At 44.1% G+C, this 17,326-nt stretch overlaps 1 protein-coding gene across 1 annotated transcript in view; it reads left to right on the top strand.

Annotated features, from left to right (window-relative positions):
* The window catches only part of PRTFDC1 (phosphoribosyl transferase domain containing 1), a 61,183-nt gene extending 48,330 nt beyond the window's left edge, over positions 1–12,853 (top strand). Inside the window, exons 9-10 of the mRNA XM_040352532.1 lie at positions 2,818–2,894; positions 12,779–12,853. Coding sequence (XP_040208466.1) covers positions 2,818–2,894; positions 12,779–12,826 — 125 coding nt within the window. The 3' untranslated portion in view covers positions 12,827–12,853. The remainder of the gene's footprint in view (positions 1–2,817; positions 2,895–12,778) is intronic.
* Positions 12,854–17,326: the final 4,473 nt, after the last annotated feature.

The following is a 17,326-nucleotide window of genomic DNA, read 5'->3' as shown; positions in this document are numbered from 1 at the left end:
TCCAGTGTGCATGAGGCCTAAACATTCAAAGGTATATAACTGAACTAAGCCATAATAATAACACAACAAATATGCCACATGGGTTTAATTTAAAGGGGCTGTAAAGGCAGAAGGTTTTTTATCTTAATGCATTTTATGCATTAAGATAAAAAGCCTTCTGTGTGCAGCAGCTCCGTTCATACTTACCTGAGGTTCCTCTCTGTCTAGCGATGTCCACGAGTGTTTCAGCCTCCCGAGATTCTCCTTCCTGATTGGCTGAGACAGCAGTGGTGCTATTGGCTCCCGCTGCTGTCAATCAAAGTCAACTAGTCAATCAGGGGAGAGACGGAGGGGGCGGGTCGGGGCTCTGTGCCTGAATGGGAGCTGTGACTCAGCTCAGGTGACCCCCACGCTGTTTTTTTTTATTTATGGCGTGGGGTTCACCTTAAATCAATACCAGACCCAAAAGGGTCTAGTATGGATTAGGGGGGACCCCATACTGTTTTTTCTCTTTTTTTTTTTTTTAATTGCCATCAATTGTTTAGTTGACATTCAGCTGTCAGCAGGGAGCCCCACTGACAGCTGGTTAGTCATCCGTTGTTAAGGACATAGCGGCCAGCTTTTTTGCCCGCTCCTTAACAACCAGCTATACACTAGTCATTAAGGACACTAGCGGGGGTCCCCCTTAGAATCCATACCAGACCTGAAGGGCCTAGTGTGCATTGGATGGGGGGGCCCAATGCAGTTTTTTTCAGAATTTTTTATTGTTTTATTTACATTCATCTGTCAGCAGGGAACCTGCTGACAGCTGATAAGTCATCTGTTGTTAAGGACACGTCGGCCGATTTCCCTGCCACCAGCTATTGGGGGTTTCTGACAATATTTGCATGTGATACTGCCATTTTTTTTTGCAATTGTTTACCTGCACATTTTAGTTAATTTATTTTCTGAAAATTTGACATTTTTTTCCCGCATGCAATGATTTATGCAAATGAATCAAGTGACCATGTTATTGCATGTGGTAAACATTAGTCAATTGACCCCTTGGTACTGGTTTAATACATATTAATTTGCATTCACCTAGATTGGCAGCTGTACGCAGGGTTGCCAACCTCCCGCAGCATTTTTTACTGACAAAACTTGGAAAATTTACTGGCGGAGCACATTTTTTACTGGCAACCTGAGAAATTGCAGAACCCTATTGAAAACTAACACAGTGAATATTTGAACAGTATAAACATGATATGGAAACACTGACAATACCTATAACAAAGTAATTTGCTTGATTTACACTTAAAAATTCAACACAACATAAATTGATCAGCCCCTGATATTTACTGGCAGTTGTAAAAAAATCACAGATTTTTACAAACTGCCAGTAAATTTACTGGCGGTTGACAACCCTGGCTGTACGTGGCATGTGTGGCTCTTGTGGTGCAGGACGCTGTACTTGGATCATCACACCTCTGGTTCATTGTCCAGTCAGTACGCAAGTCACAAAGAATGCTGCAAAGCTAAAAGAGGAATTTGATTTCCTGATTATGTTGTAAAATTTTCAGCAGTTGCATGAAAATAAATTGTACATTTCATCAGTTTTAATTTTATTCTATCATCCATCCATCGATCTGTATATCTATCAAAACACATAATCAAACCAGAATAGTACCTACACACCAGGGCCCGGATTCAGAAACAACTTACGACGGCGTATCTCCAGATACGTCGTCGTAAGTCTGAATCCGGGCCGTCGTATCTATGTGCCTGATTCCAAGAATCAGATACGCCAGAATTTGTCTAAGATACGACTGACGTAAGTCTCTTACGCTGTCGTATCTTAGTTGCATATTTACGCTGGCCGCTAGGGGGGCTTCCGTATATTTCCGCGTCGAATATGCAAATGAGGTAGATACCCCGATTCAGAAACGTACTTGCGCCCGTCGGATTTACGTAAGGCGTCGGTCCGGCGTAACTTTACCCCTCATAAAGCAGGGGTAAGTCATGTTAGGTATGGACTTCGAAAACGTCGGAACAGCGTCGTATTTTACGTCGTTTGCGTAAGTCGTACGTGAATGGGGATGGGCGTAGGTTACGTTCACGTCGACTAAGCATTGAGCCGGCGTAACTTAGGGAGAAAATTCGACGTGATACTGAGCATGCGCGCGCATGCGTCGTTCGTTAGGAGCATCATTTACGTGGGGTAACGATTCATTTCAATACAACACGCCCCCTACCAGCCTACTTTGAATTACGCGGGCTTACGCCGGCCCATTTACGCTACGCCGCCATAACTTAGGGCGCAAGTTCTTTGTGAATATGGTACTCGCCTCTCTAAGTTCCGTCGGCGTAGCGTATTTGAGATACGCTACGCCAGCAGAAACTTAGGCCATTCTTTCTGGATCCGGCCCCAGGAAACAAAGGTCAGGTGTAAATGGAACGCCCCTTTTAAAAAAAATATTTTCTACACACACCATGGTTACTTCAATACCTGTAAAATCTTTGTGTTTGTTATCTCTGCACCCATATGAGACAGTAATCATTCAGACTTTGTCCACTGGGTGGCAGCTCGCTGTCAAATTCTACAGATACTGTAAAATAGAATTCTTCATCTGAAGGGAAATGAGCCTTCCTAGGGGAGCAGTGATTGGATAAATGCCATTTCCACCTTGGCACTGCGAGAATGTTACCCCTATGAAAGAATATATCTACATACAAATAAATATGGAACAAAATGTCAAAGTTTTCCACTTTGTGGAACTGATTTCTTACAGAGTAATAAAATAGTGATTTATTCTGACAGTGATTTCAGATGGAATTAAAATTAATGTTTTGTGTTTGCAGATACGGGGTTTGAAATTCCGAATAAATTTGTAGTTGGTTATGCACTGGACTACAATGAACACTTCCGAGATCTCCATGTGAGTATGATGACAGTACACAGCCAACACAAACGTAATCAGTCCAGTCAAAGCACAAAAATCTGTTTAATAATTTAAAAATCTGTTTAATATCTCATAAAATAGGCATTGTTCATTGTAAATAACCATCCGGAAATGTATATAGGACAATAACCACCCTTTATGATTTCCCCTGAGAAGGACTAGGTACAATGGACTATGGGATTAGTAGAGTGCATAGGGCAAGTGAGTGGTGAAAATAAGAGGTTTGGAAGCTCCCAGAGGACGTTACAAGAAGGCAGAAAAGCACCTGTGCCAAGCGGCTGACCTCCTGTGTTCAGAATGCAGCAGGGTAGCTGTTTCCGCATGCAACCTGGAAGTGGAGATCACTAGAGCAGTGGTGTCCATTTAGCGACGTCCAGCTTCCAGGGGCATCAAACAGGTATGGCATATACAGTGCATATAGGAAAGAATCCCCCCCTTAAAATCAAACTTTGTTGCTTTGCAGTCTGAAACAAAGACATACAAGGTTTTTGTTTTATCCAACTGTATTTACTAATGCAAATTATAACATCCAAGTAAAATATATAACACCAACATTTCAATAAAAAATAAAAAACAGAATCACTGAGTTGGGAAAAGGATCACCCCTTTTGTAAGTATTTTGCTGGACCACCTTTTGACTAAATGACAGCCTTAAATCTGTTGTGATATTTCTCTACTAACTTTGCACATCTAAACTTTGCAATATTTGCCCAATTCTAGACTTTGCAATTAAATTTTAGTCTCATCTGACCATAACACCTTTTTCCATGTGGGCTCAGAAACCCGAGCTCTAGTTCACACTGCTGCGTTTTGACATGCGATTTGACATGTCAAATCTGCGGCATATGCCGGCAATGACGACGTCTTAATTGGTGCGAACGCCGCATCTGCGGCGCTGCACCGATTTCAAAAAGTAGTTTCTGTACTACTTTTTGCGATTTCATCCCGCGATTTACATTGACATCTGTGCAGAAACTTGCATAGATGTCTCTGTAATCGCGGCCGAAATCGGGACTGCCAGCGGGAGTGAAATCGTGCCAGTTCAGCTCAACTCGCACAACTGGGTTTAAGGTGCGTTTAAGGTGGTCAGATGAGACTAAAATGGAATTATTTGGCCTCAGCACCTAACAAAATGTCTGGCAGTAATCCAATACAGCTCACCATCCAAGTAACATCCTTCTTACAGTAAAGCATGGAGGTGGTAATATCCTGATATGGGGAGGTGGTAATATCCTGTTATGGGGAGGTGGTAATATCCTGTTTATGGGGAGGTGGTAATATCCTGATATAGTGGGTGGTAATATCCTGTTTATGGGGGTGTTTCTCTGCAGCAAGGACTGGAGCACTTGTCAGGATAGAAGGAAAAATGGATGGGGCAAAATACCATCCAATTCTTGAGAAAAATCTGATGCCCTCTGCCAGAAAGTTGTCAATGGGAAGAAGGTTTACCATCCAACATGACAATGACCCAAAGCGCACAGCAAAAATGACCACACAGTGGTAGAAGGAGAAAAAGGGGAATGTCCTTGCATGGCCTAGTCAGAACCCAAACTTAAACCCCATTCAAAATATGTGGAATGACTTGAAGACTGCAGTCCACAAATGGTCACCATCAAATGTAACTGAACTTGAGCAGTTCTGCAAAGTGGGCAAATATTGAAAAGTTCAGATTTGCAAAGTTAGTAGAGACAAATTCCAACAGACTAAAGACTGTAATTTAAACAAAATGTGGTCCAATAAAATACTGACATAAGGGGGTAATCCTTTTTCCAACTCAGTAATTCATTTTTATTTTTTCTGACATGTTGATGTTATATCTTTCACATGGATGTTATGAGTTGCATTAGTAAATACAGCTGGATAAAACAAAAACTGTCTGTTTTAATTTCAGGCTGTAAAGCAACATGTGATTTTTTTAAAGGGGGTGATTTTTTCTATACCCGCTGTACATACAGTATTTACATTGGTCCAAGCTGGATCAGTGACTATAAAATATCAATACCTGGATTTCTTTTTTAAGGATCAGTTCACAAAAAATAATGCATGCACTACTTTTAAAAAACATGCTGTACCAAATGGCATGGTACTGTGGTATTATGCAATCTGGTGCCTGCAAATACAGTGCATTAGCAATATGCATTTGGGGTGCTGTTAACAACGTATTGGCACCCACAGAGTGCGTTTTACCCACAGTGCAGGAAACATGCACAGAACACACTTTTCCCACATGTATAAACTGGCCCGATCTCTAGAAAAATTCTGACTGTAAAATATGCATTATATTTCCTGTGATTACAATGTTTATTGCACATCTAAACTTTGTGCAGTTAAAAAAAAATGTTTGGTGGTTCTTGTCAAACATCGCATCAAATATCATGGAATGCTTTCTATATCACAGAGCTTACAATGTGATGCTAACCTCCCCAAATATTGTCACCTATGAATTAGTGTTATTTACAAAGTACTGCTGACAATAGCTATGCCTGTGCGTAGTTCAGTGGTATTATGATAACGTATCCGTAAAAATGTGGAAGTGTATGAATGGCCGCAGGCGTCATTCAGAAAGGCGCAGGCACCTGTCCTGCATCCAGGCTGCCTGTGTTAGTCTGTATCCAGCCTGAACTGTATGAAGGCAGCGTATAGACGTGGATGCAGACACCGCAACTGCATGGAAACAGCCGCATGTCAAAATGTGAAAACCATACTAGAGTCATACTCAGTGCTGTGCACGGCTGTCAAGTTTTGGATTGGCATCCCTGGCAGTGGTGTGCAGTAAGCCATATGAACGATTTAACTTGACAGATAGTAACCCACGTTTAAAACATCAGTTTTGCCGCGTTTACATGCCGCGTTTGCGTTTAATAGCGTTAAAAAAAATATATATATTTTCTTTTCTTTTTTTAAATGGCCAAAAACAAAAAAATGCCTATAAACGAAACCCTGCTAAACGCTTGTTACCGCGTTTAGAAGCATTTAGAAGCGTTTGGCGTCTGAAACGTCGAAAACTTCGGGGTCTGAACAAATTTTTTTGCCTTAAAAAAAAAAGGCCTATAAACGCAACTGCCTAAAAACAACAGTAAACAAACCTGTGTACATGTACAGATAAGATAACATTGAATATGTTCAGGGGCAGTTGAAAAAAGTGTCCAACTGCCTCTGAATGTCTGTTTAGTAGCAGCAGTATTCCTGGGGCCTTACAGTAGGGTGACCAGACATCCCCGGTTTCTGGGGACAGTCCCTGGATTGAGGACACTGTCCCCGGACCAAGTCTGTCCCCGGTTTTGTCCCCGGATTGGATTTGAACAGGGGCCTGGGCAATTTCAAAGACAGTCAGTGCAGAATAAAAAAAAAAATCTGAATTACACACCCCCACTCCACCGCACCTACTAGCTTAGGGGGGTGTATTTTTTTCCATTCTCTGTGTCCCTTTCTGATGATCATGTGCTGGTCGGAGCGGAGGGTATATTGTTTTCAGTTTCGGGTGCATGCCCATTCAGCTCCGCTCACATGTTCTCCTGCCTTGGCTCAAGTCCCGGCCAGCTGCCTACCTGCTTATCTCCTTGCCTTCCATGGTGGAGTGATCTTCCTCCGCTCCCCACACAGTAGTAGCCGGGGCCCGGAGAGTAAGACTTGACAGGCTGTGAGGAGGGGGGCAGAGAGTTGCTGATTGCCGCCATTACTAGTAAAAAAAAATGTCCCCGGATTTCATTTAAAACATCTGGTCACCTTACCTTACAGTAATATTATTGGTAAGTGTAATGTAATTTGTAGGTCATAGTTTTCACTATAATCATTACTGTTGGGGAATCTGTCACAAAGCCAAATACCTGTCCTAGAAGTCTTTGATGGAAGCTCCCATCCTCTGACATGCAGGACTCATACTAGTTTCAAGGCAATAATCTCATTCTTGATAAAGTTGAGGTCACCGCCGCAAGTATGCAGGCTGGGGGTCTAAGATCACCTGCTTACATCAGATTTTTTTATGAGCGATCTCCTTTAAATTAATATCAATTTTGTGTGTATTATCTTTGTTTATACCTTTTATACCTTTTAAATATCTCAAATCTCTTCAAAGTATTCTTAGGAGCTAATGCTGTTTGTTTTCAGCATGGGCCCATGAGTATTCTCAGTCCTTGTTGCGTTGGGTGCAAGGTAACAAAAGTTTACTGAAGAAGGATTTAAAGTGTTTGTAAAGGCTGATTTTTTTTTTTAACTTCATCTATTCTAGGCATGAAGGTAAAAAAAAAACTATCTCTGTGTAGCAGCCCCCAATTCCCGCTAATACCTGAACCTGATCTTACCCAGCGATGTGTACGAGAGTTTCGGCTCTCCAAGGACTCTCACTAGTCATTGGCTAAGATAGCAGCGGGAGCCATTGGCTGCTGTCAATCACAACTAGTGAGCCAATGTTGTAGGGGGGTAGAGTTAGGGTTGCCACCTCTCCGAGATTCACCCGGACAGTTTGGGTTTTGAATCATGTGAGCTGACACCTTTGGAGCGAGCCTGCTTGGTGCCCCCATTGCAAAATGCTTGCTCTGAGGGCAATTGGCAGGAGGGAGGGGCCAGGACAACTGGCAGGGGACCTGAAAAGAGGAGGATTGGGGCTTTTCTGTGCAAAACCACTGCACAGAGCAGGTAAGCATGACATGTTTGTTATTTAAAAAAAAATTGACTTTAATATCACTTTAAGTTTGTTTAAGGGGGTTTATGTACCTGTTGGTGTTAAGGTTAGAGTTTAGAGAAGTTGTGACTGGCTTTCAAGATATAGGGGACCACATAATATTCAGTCTATGTAATGCTTCAGAAGACTGTCTGAGACTGTGGATGTGCTGCAGTTGTGGTTGGAAATTGAACATTCTACAGCAGACAGTCAGAGACTGTCAACTTGTAAGCAGGTGCAGTCTACTTTCTCCACAGCAGGCGGCGCTCTTCCACAGCGTCACTGGAGTTGGAGAGGAAGTCAAGAGGAACATAGGGCCAGATTCTGGTACAATTGCGGTGGCGCAACGTAACCCGTTTACGTTACACCGCCGCAAGTTTTCAGTGTAAGTGCCTGATCCACAAAGCACTTACCTGTAAACTTGCGGCGGTGTATCGTAAACACGTCCGGCGCAAGCCCGCCCAATTCAAATGGGGTGTGTACTATTTAAATTAGGCGTGCTCCTGCGCCGGACGTACTGCGCATGCTCAGTTTTGAAATTCCCGCCGTGCTTTGTGCAATGTGACGCCATTTTTTTGAACGGCGACGTGAGTTACGGCGTTTCGTATTCCCGGACATCTTACGCAAAAAAAAAAAAAAATTCTAAATTCGAAGCGGGAACGACAGCCATACTTTAACATGGCTCGTGTAAAGTTAAGGCATGTAAAATCATGACTAACTTTGCGACGGGAAAAAATTACTAGTGACGACGTAACGAATGCGAAAACTGCCATGGATCGCCGTAAATGCCCATTAGCATACCCGACGCAGGAAAACGACGCAAACTCCACCCAGCGGCGGCCGAAGTATTGCATCCTAAGATCCGACGGTGTAAGTCAATTACACCTGTCGGATCTTAGGGCTATCTATGCGTAACTGATTCTATGAATCAGCCGCATAGATACGACAAGAGATACGGCGGAGTATCAGGAGATATGCCGTCGTATCTCTTCTGTGAATCTGGCCCATAGTTCCTATATGGTTTCCTGGGTCGTTGTAGAACCAATCCAATTGGATTCTGCTGCCCCATGTGACTGTAGCAGCAATCTTAGGTCAGGCAGAGCCTATTTAAGGCCCTGTCTCCCAGGCTTGGCACTTTTGCATGTTGGTAAAGTTGGAACAGGTACCCCGTCTGGTAGGGACAGAACTAGGCAGGGAACAGTTTTTGACGAGGAGGGAAATCGTAGAACTCCCAACTTTTCGTCCGTTCAGCTAAATCCTGCTGTCTACACACTGTTGGACTTGTCAGTGTTCCCGACTGGGCTGCCTTCCCACTGGGTTATTTGTGAACTGTCTTTGCATTCTTTTAATACAAGTTCTTTCATCGCATTGGGACTGTGTGTGTAATTGTCGCCGCACCATGCTGCATCCCACATACACATTTTTTACTTGAGACACTGCTAGATCACTTCAGTTACAACTTTCTTATAAATTTATGTTCCCACTCCATACCAATGACTGTTGGGGTCTGAGGGCCACACAACAAGAAACAAAACCGTGGCCACTGGGCAACAGTTTGAAAACCCAAACCAGGGGTTTAGAGGGATAGGTTTATAATTCTAGGGAAACGCTAGATTTTAAAGTAGATCTGAACTCAACGTGAAGATTTTGTTTATAAAATGGAGCATTTCAAAAATGCATTTGTGCCTAAGGAATACTTTGAAAAATTGTTCTTTTATCTAAAATTCCTCCTGAAAAATAAAATCGTACTTCCTAATGTGTGAGGCCTCGTACACACGACCGAACATGTCTGCTGAAACTGGTCTGTCGGACCAGTTTCCGCGGACATGTTCGGTCGTCTGTACGGCCGACCGGACAATTTTCTGGCGGATCGGACAGGTTTCCAGCGGACAAATGTTTCTTAGCATGCTAAGAAACATGTCCGCTGGAAGCCTGTCCGTCAGACATGTTCGGTCGTCTGTACGACTCACCGGACATGTCCGCTCGGCCGAAAGCCCTTGCATGCGTGGAAGTGATTCGACGCATGCGTGGAAGCATTGACATTCCAGGGTCGCGCACGTTGCCGCATTCGCTGTCTGCGGGAAATTTGGTCTGATGGTGTGTACAGCCATCAGACCAAAATCCGCCATCGGACATGTCCCGTCGTGTGTACGAGGCCTGAGTGTTCAGAGGCACTCCTGTACCTACAGCCTCATAGCTGTATATCTGCTGTGTGAGATTTAGTGATGTCTGCTTGCTGTTCTCCATGTTCTGGCGTGAGGAAGCAAAGCCCTGCCTCTACCAAAATGGCTGCCTCCACACAGGGACACAGTGCAGAACAAGGCATGGGAAGTCAGTAATAGGGAAATATCAGTCACAGGGAGACCACAAGTAATACCGGTGACTAGTTCCTTTTCCTGTTCAGCTGTTGGGCACAGCTTCCAAAATTTGGATTCTCATTAAAGGATAGCTTCACCTTTTAAAAAAATAATAAATGCACATCTTTTTGCAGGCAAAGAATGCAGTCGCTCTATTTTTGTTTATTGCGCAAAAAATAAAAACCGCAGAAGTGATCAAATACCACCAAAAGAAAGCTCTATTTGTGAGAAAAAAAGGACGCCAATTTTGTTTGGGAGCCACGTCGCACGACCGCGCAATTGTCAGTTAAAGCGACGCAGTGCCGAATTGCAAAAAGGGGCCAGGTTCTTTACCTGCATAATGGTCCGGGACTTAAGCGGGTTAAACTAGTTGGACTTGTGTCTTTTTTCAACCAAACTATGTGTACAGTGTACATATCAACAGCCGCTGCCGGTCACACACACTGTGTGCAGGCAGTATTTACAACCACTGGCAAGAAGCTACTGGTTTTTACCAGAGGCTGTCCATGGCTGCACACAAACTACTATGTGAATGTAGCCTTATAAAAATCTGGCCCTATCTTGCTTAGTACATGAAGAAGTCCAAGTCATTGGGTATAATAAAAAAAATATAAATCTCTTATAAATTACATACTGACTTTATTTTAGCTCCTGTCTTTCGGTAGGTTTTCTCAGTTATTGCATTGTTTCAGATCCACAAAACACAAGGGATAAAAATAATCCAGTGCTGCAATCTGCACGTTAGGATGATTCCATTAATTAGGACGTTGAGTGAAGACATCCATGAATCTCCTTGGAAACTGAATGCAAGTGGGAAGATTAGGTCTATAACTTGTCACTGATCTAATAATCACCACAAGGTATTGAATAAAATTTTCCCCAAGTACAGTTTGTTTCTATCTAAGCTAGTCTAATGCGCTGTAATTTTACACTATTTTCCACTTAATTCAATAAGGTGGTGCAAAAACACATTCATATGCAAAGTTCTGACTTTGTTTTTGAAGTGGGCAAGTCTTAGAGGTGAGGTTTAAAGCGGGGTTCCAACCACAATTAGCATTTTTTAAATGTTTGTCCTTTCATCATGCGTTTTTTATAATATAAATCCGGTCACTTACTATTTTAAAATCGGCCGCCGCTCCGCATAGTTAAATATAAAAAACGGCCAACTATAAAATGCAAGGGTGGATGCAGCCAGGTGGAGGGGAGGACAGAGTGAAAGCAGCTAGGTGGAGGGAAGGACAGGGTGGGGACAGCCAGGTGGAGGGGAGGACAGAGTGGGTGCAGCCAGGTGGAGTGGAGGGGAGGACAGGGTGGATGCAGCCAGGTGGAGGGGAGGACAGGGTGGATGCAACCAGGTGGAGGGGAGGACAGGGTGGGAGCAGCCAGTGGAGTAGAACACAGGGTGGGAGCAGCAAGTGATGAGGTCCTGTACCTCTATGAAAGCCTGCAAGCCCCCTCATCCCCCCACCTGGAGGCAAGTTCCTACCTTGGGGGATATATAGTAAAATCACTGGCACTTTCTCTCTGGCTCCCTCCACCCGACAGCCTCGTGGTCCCTCTTCTCCTCTCACGGTCCCCTTGGCATGTTGGGGCTGCAGTGCACTCTCAGGGAATTGGCCTGGGGCCTGCTGGTATCTGGGACTACATGTCTCATAATCCTCTATTGTTAGTTTTTCCAGCCATTGGCCCTGAATGTAGCCAATAGGAGCTGGCATTGCCGGGTGAATGAGAGCTGCTTGGCTCAAGGAGGAGAAGGAGGGGTGGAAATCCCCCGCAGCTGCGTCACTCCCTTCACAGAGCCTGCCAGTTTCCGTACCACTGCCCTGTGTCCTGTGGCAACAGCGGCTGATGGGGGGGGTCGGCGTCAGCACCCGCTACACAAAAAAAAGGCATTTTAATTGGGGGGGCACAGTATAATGTCGCCACTGGTGAGAGATGTCATCTCTCTGCTCGCTCAGCAGCCTGCCCGCTAAGTCACGGACGGACAGCCTACTCGCGTGATTCTCGGGGTAGGGGGGCAATTTCCCCAGGCCAATTTTCAGCTTTCAGCACTGTCACACTTTGAATGACAATTGCACGGTCGTGCGACGTGGCTCCCAAACAAAATTGACGTCCTTTTTCCCCCACAAATAGAGCTTTCTTATTATTATCGTATTTATACACCTCTGCGGTTTTTATTTTTTGCGCTATAAAGAAAAAAAGACTGACAATTTTTTACATTTTGCTATAATAAATATCCCATTTAAAAAAAAGCTGACTGATGGTCTGATGTGCCTACACACCATTAGTTAAAAAAACGATCGTGTCAGAACACGGTGACGTAAAACACGACGTTCAGAAAAAAGCATGCGTCGACTTGATTCTGAGCATGCGCGGGTTTTTAACCAATGCTTTTGCATACTAACCATCGGTTTTGACCTATCGGTTATCAGTCCATCGGTTAAATTTTAAAGCAAGTTCTAAATTTTTTGACCGAAGGATAACTGACCGGATGGGGCCCACACACGATCGGTTTGGACCGATAAAAAGGTCCTTCAGTCCGTTTTCATCGGTTTTGACCGACCGTGTGTACGCGGCCTAAGAGGGTGCTACAGATGGTTTGCACATGATTGAATGTTAAAGCGAACACAAGGACCTTTCACCAACATTAAGAAAATCATAAACAACGGTATACAGAATCATATGGTTAAAAGATGCTGTGATATGAGTAAATTTGAGTAAAAAACTTTGTATATATTGAGATTTAAATGTATTGAATCAAATCTTCATGTATTGTTGTTTTTACCATTAAAATGTTTGTTTTTTTAAATTTCTGAGTAATCATGTTTTTTTTTTTTTTTCAGCATATATGTCTCATCAGTGAAAACGGCAAAGAAAAATATAAAGTGTGACAGTCATTTCAGTTTTTTGTTTTTTTTAAAGAAGTGTTTGTGACAGTTTGTGGGATTGTACTGGCTATTTTAGGGAGTATATTGAATGAAATTTAATTCTAGTTGAAGTATAAATAAATCTTATTCAGTAGTGTTATGCGTCAGAGTTTGTCTTTATTTGTCATTTTTATTTAGATAAACTGTATGCCGCGTACAGACGACTGTTTTTCATGACGAGAAAAATGCCCTTTTTTAAATTGGTCATTAAATACGACCGTGTATGCTCCAGAGCATTTTTCTTGACATGAAAAATGGCCATTAAAAATTTAGAACATGCTCTATTTTTTCACGTCGTGAAAAACGGTTGTGTGTAGGCTTTAACAACGGGGAAAAAATCGCACATGCTCAAAAGCAGGTTATGAGAAGGGAAATTTGCATAATCAGCCCAAACGGTGTCGCCAACCAAATGGAACTTCTCCTTTTAGTGCCGTCGTACGTGTTGTACGTCACCGCGCTTTGCTCGAGCATTTTTTTTTCATGATCGTGTGTATGCAAGGCAAGCTCGACAAGAATCACGTTGAGAAAAACATTGTTTTTTCCATGACATTAAAAACGGTCGTGTGTACGCGGCATAATACTGGACTGAAGTGAAACTATGGATGAAAAACTGAAGATGTGAAATTAAAAATTAACTTGAGGTAGACGGTTAAATACACAGATGATATACATATAAATAAGCTGTTTTACCTGCCAAAGCATTTGAATTTATGTCCATGCTGTTTTGAGGTTTACAGGGCTCTGCCACACAACACAGGCCTGTCTGGCAGGGCAGGAGACCTGATTTTTTTTATTTGTCAAAGTGCAAGAACACTTAGGCCTTGTACACACGACCGAACATGTCCGCTGAAACTGGTCCGTCGGACCAGTTTCCGCGGACATGTCCGACCGTGTGTAGGGCCGATCGGACAATTTTCCGGCCTAGCGGACAGGTTTCCAGCGGACAAAAGTTTCTTAGCATGCTAGGAAACATGTCCGCTGGAAAGCTGTCCGTCGGACATGTCCGATGGTCAGTACGACTCATCGGACATGTCTGCTGGCCCGAAATCCCGTGCATGCGTCGAAGTGATTCGACGCATGCGTGGAAGCATTGAACTTCCGGGTTCGTGCACGTTGCCGCATCATCGTCGCCGCCACGTCACCGCGTTTTCTGTCCGCGGGAAATTTGGTCTGATGGTGTGTACACACATCAGACCAAATTCTGCCAGCAGACATGTCTGATGAAAACGGTCCGCGGACCGTTTTCATCGGACATGTCTGGTCGTGTGTACGAGGCCTTACAGGTCTTGTTCCTTTCCATGCCTGGACAGTGAAGAACAAGCAGCAGACTGATGAGGTCATCTCTCTTTGACTCTTTTTTTTTTCTTCTTCTTCTTCTTCTCCTTTTTTAGATTTTTTGTTTGTCCTGTAAGCATGTTGCTTATCAGCACATGAACCAATTGACTTCTTGCAAGAGGCTGATGTCAAGTCACGTTCAGCTACTTACACTGCTTGCAATTGGTAATTGTCTGCTTTGCAGGTAGTACACATTTTTTTCTTTAATACTCTATTGAAGAAGGTGTTATAGCAGGGGTCTCTAACTGGTGCTGTTGTGAAACTACAAGTCCCATCATGCCTCTGCCTGTAACTGTCATGCTTGTAACTGTCAGCCTTGCAATGCCACATGGGACTTTTTTGCCACAGCTTGAGGGACGCCAATTTGAGACCCCTGTGTTATTGGGTTTACAGAGCACCACATCTCTCTTAGGCCCCACTCACACCTGAGCGATTTTCAGCTTGAAGATCAAAAGTGCTCAACAAGGCAAATCACATTTATTTCAATGGCCCCTTTTCACATCTGGAGCCTCGTACACATGACCGGTTTTCTCGGCAAGAAAGCTGCTGGGAGAGCTTTTTTCAGTGAAAACCGTGCGTGTGTATGCTTTCTCATTGAGAAAACTGCCGGGAATCCCGACGAGAAAAATAGAGAACCTGCTCTGTATTTTCTCGTTGGAATTCTCGGCAGAGTGTTTCCTGACGAGAAAACCGTTTGCCAGTATGCTTACCTGTCCCCAGGTAAACCCGGACATTCTCGATGAGACTTTGACGCATGCACGGTAGCATACAAGGGTAGTGTAGGGTGTAGCAAGATGGCGTTGACGGCATCAAATGTGACGAGCGTTCTTGCCATTCAAAAGAACGACGGTTCTTTTGAATGGCCGTCTGTATGCACGGCAAGCTTGCCAGGAATCCCGTAAAGGAAAATCAACTTTTTTTTCCTGATGGGATTCCCGGCCGTGTGTACAGGGCTTGTGAGTTCTGTCGCTAGAAACAAAACGCCTGTCGCCCAAAAAGGTACATGAGCTTCTTTTTGGCAGATTGGAGGCCCATAGACTTCAATGGTAATGCCTGAAAATGTGCAACATGAGCGTTATGTCACATGTTTTCTGCTCAAGCAGCAGTTTTCCACCCCTATCCTCCTCCACCTCTCCTCCCCCTAGTGCTTTCTATTGGCTAAACAAAAACTCCCGAAGCTGTAAAACGCTTGTAATATACTTGCAAAAACATGCGAAAACTCTAAAAAAAAACGCCTGAAAGTCGCCCTGCTCAGGCAGAATGCAGAATTATAAATGATTACAGGAAAAACAGAAAAAGATGTGAGATTTTTGAGGTGCTATAAAGGGCCGTCTTCAATGAAGGGCAAATGGGGAAGCTGCCCAGGGCCCTGTCATTGTTTTAGGGCCCAAAGCAGCTGCCCAGAAAGCCCGCGCTGCCTGCAAACTGGGAGCCCCATGGGTGCCGCAAAAAGACTGGTCTACTCCACGACAGCCGGCATTAGAACGCTGAGCATGGAGCGGGCAGGGGCGTGGGCTCCAATGATGCTCTGACCCCGTCCCATGCCATGCCTGTACATTGCGATCCGAGCCTAGGTTTGGAGCCAATGTCAGAGTGCTAGTGGCAGCTGGCAGCACTCGTCTGAGCCTGCTGATGGTGAGCGGAGTTCGGCAGACCAGGTAGGTCCTTCTCCTCCCCTGACTCCCATATATACAGTGCCTTAAAAAAGTATTCATACCCATTGAAATGTTCCACTTTTTGTCATGTTACAACCAAAAATGTAAATGTATTTAATTTCATGTGATAGACCACTTGAAATTGCACTAAAAATGTACTTGGAAATGCAGTTGCTGTAAACCTAAGGGGTGGATCTGAAATGAGGGGAAGCTCTGCCTATTTTATTATTCGATCATGTGCAAGCTAAAATTCAGTTTTTTATTTTCCTTGCATGTCCCCCTCGGATCTTTCAGTGCAATTTCAAGTGCACTTTGCACTTGTAGTTTGCACTTGTAGTGCAAAGTGGATTTGCCTTTAGTAAATAACCCCCAGAGTCTTTCCACCTCACGGGTGGCCAGCCTCTAAAAGATTCTGGCCCGACCAAGCATTTAAATGGCTGCCATGGGTCATTGTACAGGGTGACCGATGAGAGTCGGACATTTTTAGAACGGGTAGTACATGGTAAGTGCTGATGGGAGGGAGACAAGCTAAACCCCCCTCTGGAATGCCAATTCAGCCACAATGAAGCAGTGGATGTTACAACATTGTTTGCTTACGACAGCTTTGTTTCAAGTGGTGAGTCTATAAGGGCCCTTTCACACGGGGTGGATCAGTAATGATCCACCTCCGTGTGTCTGTCAGCTCAGCGGGGATCGCTCCGTAAAATCCCCGCTGAGCCGTCGGCTGACAGGGCGGTCCCCGCACACTGTGCAGGGACCACCCTGTCTTTTCTCCGCTCTCCCCTATGGGGGGATCAGATGAACACAGACCGTGTGTCCGTGTTCATCCGATCCGATCCGCAGACGGGAGAAAAAAAAAAAAGAAAAAATTTCTTCCGTCCGCAAAATCGGATCTTTGCGGAGGCGGGTGATTACGGGTGTCAACGGATGTTCATCCGCTGACACCCGCAATCACATAGGGACCAATGTATGTCCTGTTTTCATCCGCAAACGGATGGATGAAAATGCGGACATACGGTCCGCACATGTGAAAGGGGCCTAACAGTAATGCAGCAGGTATTTTGTCAAGAATTCAATGTTGGTTGACACCGGACCATTCCCAGTCGCAATACAGTCCTCGGATGGGGTGTCATCATGTAATTTCTTCCTATGGGGGTACCTGAAGAGTCATGTGTACACTCACAAACCTGGTAATTTTAATGAATTGAAGGATACCATATCACAAGAAGTGCTCACGATTGATCAACAGCTGTTGGCCCTAGTGATGGACAATTTCAAGCAAAGTTTTGAAAGCTGCAGTCAAGAGGATGGTCATCCTTTAACTGCTTCAGCCCCGGAAAAATTTACCCCTTCCTGACCAGAGCACTTTTTGCGATTCGGCACTGCGTTGCTTTAACTGACAGATGCACAGTCATGCGACAATGCACCCAAACAAAATTTACGTCCTTTTTTTCCCACAAATAGAGCTTTCTTT

Source organism: Rana temporaria, chromosome 5 (assembly GCF_905171775.1).
Source record: "Rana temporaria chromosome 5, aRanTem1.1, whole genome shotgun sequence".
NCBI lineage: Eukaryota > Metazoa > Chordata > Amphibia > Anura > Ranidae > Rana > Rana temporaria.
This window is presented reverse-complemented; position numbering and strand designations above follow the sequence as displayed.